The following is a 3,764-nucleotide window of genomic DNA, read 5'->3' on the forward strand; positions in this document are numbered from 1 at the left end:
GATGGAACGGGCCAGTCCTGCCCCCCACTCCCCGCCCTCACACTGGCCTGCAAGTTGCTGGGACCTCCTCCAGCTGACTTGGATATGGGGCCAGGGAAGATCAGCTGGTGCAGGGACCGCTGCCCTGATCCAGGGGTGGGGGAGGATCCCTGCACCAGCTGATCTGCCCCAGCTCCATACCCAAGCCAGCTGGAGGATGGAGGGGGACCGAGGCAAATCAGCTGGTGTGGGGACCCACCCCTGCCCCGTGGTCAGGGTAGCAGGTCCCCGCACCACCTTATCTGCCCCAGCCCCATACCAAAGCCAGCTGAAGGAGGGTGCAGGGCCTGAGGCAGATCAGCTGGTGTATGGACCCTCCCCCACCCCTGGATCGAGGTGGTAGTCCCTGCACCAGCTGATTTGCCTTGGCCCCATACCCAAGCTGGCTGGAGGAGGGTGCAGGGCCCAGGGAAGATCAGCTGGTGCAGGGACCCTCTCCCACCCTGGGATTGGAGCAGTGGTCCCCACGCCAGCTGATCTGCCCTGGCACTGTGCCGCTGACCCCAGGCAGCAGCACCCATCTCCTGTCAGCTGGCAGGCAGATCAGGGGCCTGCCAGCACCCCTGGTTGCGCTGTGGGGGCTGTGCTGGAGTCCTCCTGGGGCAGCAAGCCCCTGATCTGTCAGCTGGGCGACAGGAGCTGAGTGCTGCCACCTAGGACCAGTGGCAGCACCGATTTTCCCGGTGCTGGTCCCAGGTGGCACCTGTCTTCTCTCATCTGGCAGGTAGATCAGGGGCTCGCGTCCCCAGGAGGATTCTGGCACAGCCTTCACAGTCCTTCTTGGGGTGCCAGTGAACCCCCGATGTGCCCACCTGCTGCATTTTATGTTTTCCCATAATAACTATGGGCGAAACATTGAATCAGCGTTGAAACAACAAAACAGTTTTGATGAAATGAAATGGAATGGAACAGTAGTTTTGAAATGAAACAAAACTCAAAGCGAAACACTGTTCCGTTGACTCATCGTAACTGCAGCCGAATTGGAACAGTGCTGTTTCGCAAAGCCCTAAAATAAATGTAAAATGGGTGATGGTAACATTTGCACTGAGTTTATTAAGACCAAGATTACACTCCCATCTCTTTAGGGACAGAATGCCAAAAGCAACATGACTATTTGCCACTCAATAGTCGATGAAAGTTGATTCATTCTGGAGTTCCATTTTCACTTTGGAAAATGTCACACTTGATTCTATGGTTCTGATGCTTCCTAGGCCAGGAGTGAGTTTCTGGTCATGACTATCTTTTAGTTGTGATATCTGAGCAGCTTTCAGTGGCATTTGCGTTGGTGTGTTTTATCATCTGTCACACATTCCCAGTTACTTCCCCCTAGCAGATCCCTGTTTGTATGCTGAATTGTTTTCTAGAACTGCTTCTTTGAGTGCATAGCAGAGCACCCAGGGTTTGTATTTTAGCTTTTGTGCTTGCCTGACTATATTAGAGGAGAAAGGTACAAGAAGTATATCATGCACTTGCAGTGGAAGCTGGGGAATTCTGGGACAGTACCAGGATACTGTCTTCATTCACTCAGCCTCCAATTGGCCTTTTAAGGCTTCATCTACTGTACAAAAGAATGTTACTCCAACTGCAGAAAGATCTCTTGTGGCACAGCACTCTTGTTAGTCTTGGCCATCTTCTCAGAGCATTAGAAGATCTATTCTGAATCCTGAAGTTCACACCCAGGTAGGAGCTTAATTCTTTACTTTATGTAAACCCAGTGGAAAGCTCAGAGGCCAAGTGCGAAAATTTTCAAATATAGGTCATAAAGAGAGACTTCTTTTTTCACATGTACTTCTGTTTTGGGGTTGGGAGACTGAAGCATGCCTGGTCTTATTGTCACTAACCAAAGTCTTCATGTATGTTTATACTTTTTTCCTAGATAAAATCCAATGGCAAACCTAGAATGGGGGAACAAAACAGCCATCACAGAATTCATCCTCCTGGGATTTGGGGAGCTCCCTGAACTAAGGTTTCTTCTCTTCCTGCTCTTTCTAGTGATCTTTGTTATGACAATGGTTGGGAACATCCTCATCATTGTACTAGTTGTGATTGATCAGCACCTTCACACCCCCATGTACTTCTTCCTTGTCAGTTTATCCTGCTTGGAAACTTGTAACAGCTCAAACATACTTCCAAGATTGCTAGCCAGCTTCCTGACTGGGGACAGGGCAGTGACTTTTACTGATTGCTTAACACAGTATTATTTCTTTGGCTGCCTTGCGGCTACAGAATGCTACCTCCTAGCAGCAATGTCTTATGATAGGTACATAGCAATATGCAAACCCCTGCATTATGCAACTATTATGAGTACCAGCCTTTGTCTCCAGCTCAGTGCTGGAGTTTGGATAAGTGGCTTTCTGACAAATACAATATTAACTGGTCTGATCGTAAATTTAGTCTTCTGTGGCCCCAAAGAAATTGACCATTTTTTCTGTGATGCCTTCCCTTTGATGAAACTCTCCTGCAGTGATACTCATCTAGCAGGGCTTGCAACTTCCACTGTTGCTTTTGTATGTTCCCTGCCTCCATTTCTGTTGACCCTGACATCCTACATTTGTATCATTATCACCATACTAAGAATCCCCTCTACCAGAGGGAAGAAAAAGGCATTTTCCACTTGCTCTTCTCACCTTATTGTGGTGACAGTTTTCTACTGGTCAATACTCACTGTGTATGTGCTTCCATACAATGACAAACTGAAAGATATGAGCAAAGTGTTCTCTGTCTTTTTCACAGTTTTGACACCTATGATCAATCCCCACATCTACAGCCTGAGAAACAAAGAAGTCAAAAAAGCCTTGAGACAAATTGTAAATTTGAAGAGGAGGGAATTGATCCAGATTACTCTGCGGTAAAATATATGGAAGGTACTAGCTGTCACTAACCATCAGACAGAAATATTTTAGTGTATTATAGCTATAGGTCCTGGATTAACGCTTGAGAATCTGTGGCTATACCACATCAGAATATGCCAACAGAACAAGGGGGTAAATATGAATATGCATAATATATTGATCCGTGATAGTTATAATTTTTGTAGACAGAATGATAATATGTTGGTAACAGCACCCAGAGCCAAGCTGTGCCAGCACTGAGGCAGTACAGCTAAAAGGAGGTCTAGTCATTGAGCCCTTCAAAGGTGAGCTTGGTACACCATGCCCAGGCACATGTGGGGAGTTGCAAGGAGTCTACTGCACAGTACCAGTAGGCCCATGCATCAGGTCTCTCTGAGGTGAGGGTGGGAACTCCTCCAAGTCATGAGGACATTTCTCTGTGGGTGCAGTTCTTGAGTCCTGGCTCCAGGAACCAAAAGCAATGTGTCCGGAGTCATGCTGTGAGCATCACTAAACCTTGTCTAGCTGTGCTGAGACCTAGACACTGAGAGACACCAATAGGATGGATACAGGCATGGACAGTCATCTGTGTCTATTAACAGCTGGTCACTGCATGCACAAATAACTTATGTGGCTAAATCTAACCACATACTGGATGTCTAAATCTTCCTATCCAGGGAATTCATGCTATAATAGAGTATTAAATGGACTTTTTGTCACATAAGTTACATATCCACATGACTTATAGGGCTAAATGGTCTAATGGTATGTCACCTGATGAGTAGACCCTTTTTATTCTGGAATATAGGTGCCTCATTCTGTATTTCTATGATTTTCTTTCAAGATGTCCCTTGTCATGGTCAATTTGTATGATGCAAGGGGAGCCCTGCTGAA

General features: G+C 46.8%; 1 protein-coding gene across 1 annotated transcript; it reads left to right on the plus strand.

Moving 5' to 3' along the window:
* Nucleotides 1-1,925: 1,925 nt before the first annotated feature.
* LOC112548618 (olfactory receptor 1020-like) lies at nt 1,926-2,891 on the plus strand. The gene has a single exon (XM_025194865.1). The coding sequence runs from the start codon at nt 1,926-1,928 to the stop codon at nt 2,889-2,891; it is 966 nt and encodes a 321-aa protein (XP_025050650.1).
* Nucleotides 2,892-3,764: the final 873 nt, after the last annotated feature.

This window comes from Alligator sinensis, unplaced genomic scaffold, assembly GCF_000455745.1.
Source record: "Alligator sinensis unplaced genomic scaffold, ASM45574v1 scaffold799_1, whole genome shotgun sequence".
Classification (NCBI taxonomy): Eukaryota; Metazoa; Chordata; order Crocodylia; family Alligatoridae; genus Alligator; species Alligator sinensis.

Coding starts and splice junctions, on each gene's coding strand:
- LOC112548618 (XM_025194865.1), top strand. CDS start 1,926: ATGGCAAACCTAGAATGGGGGAACAAAACAGCCATCACAGAATTCATC.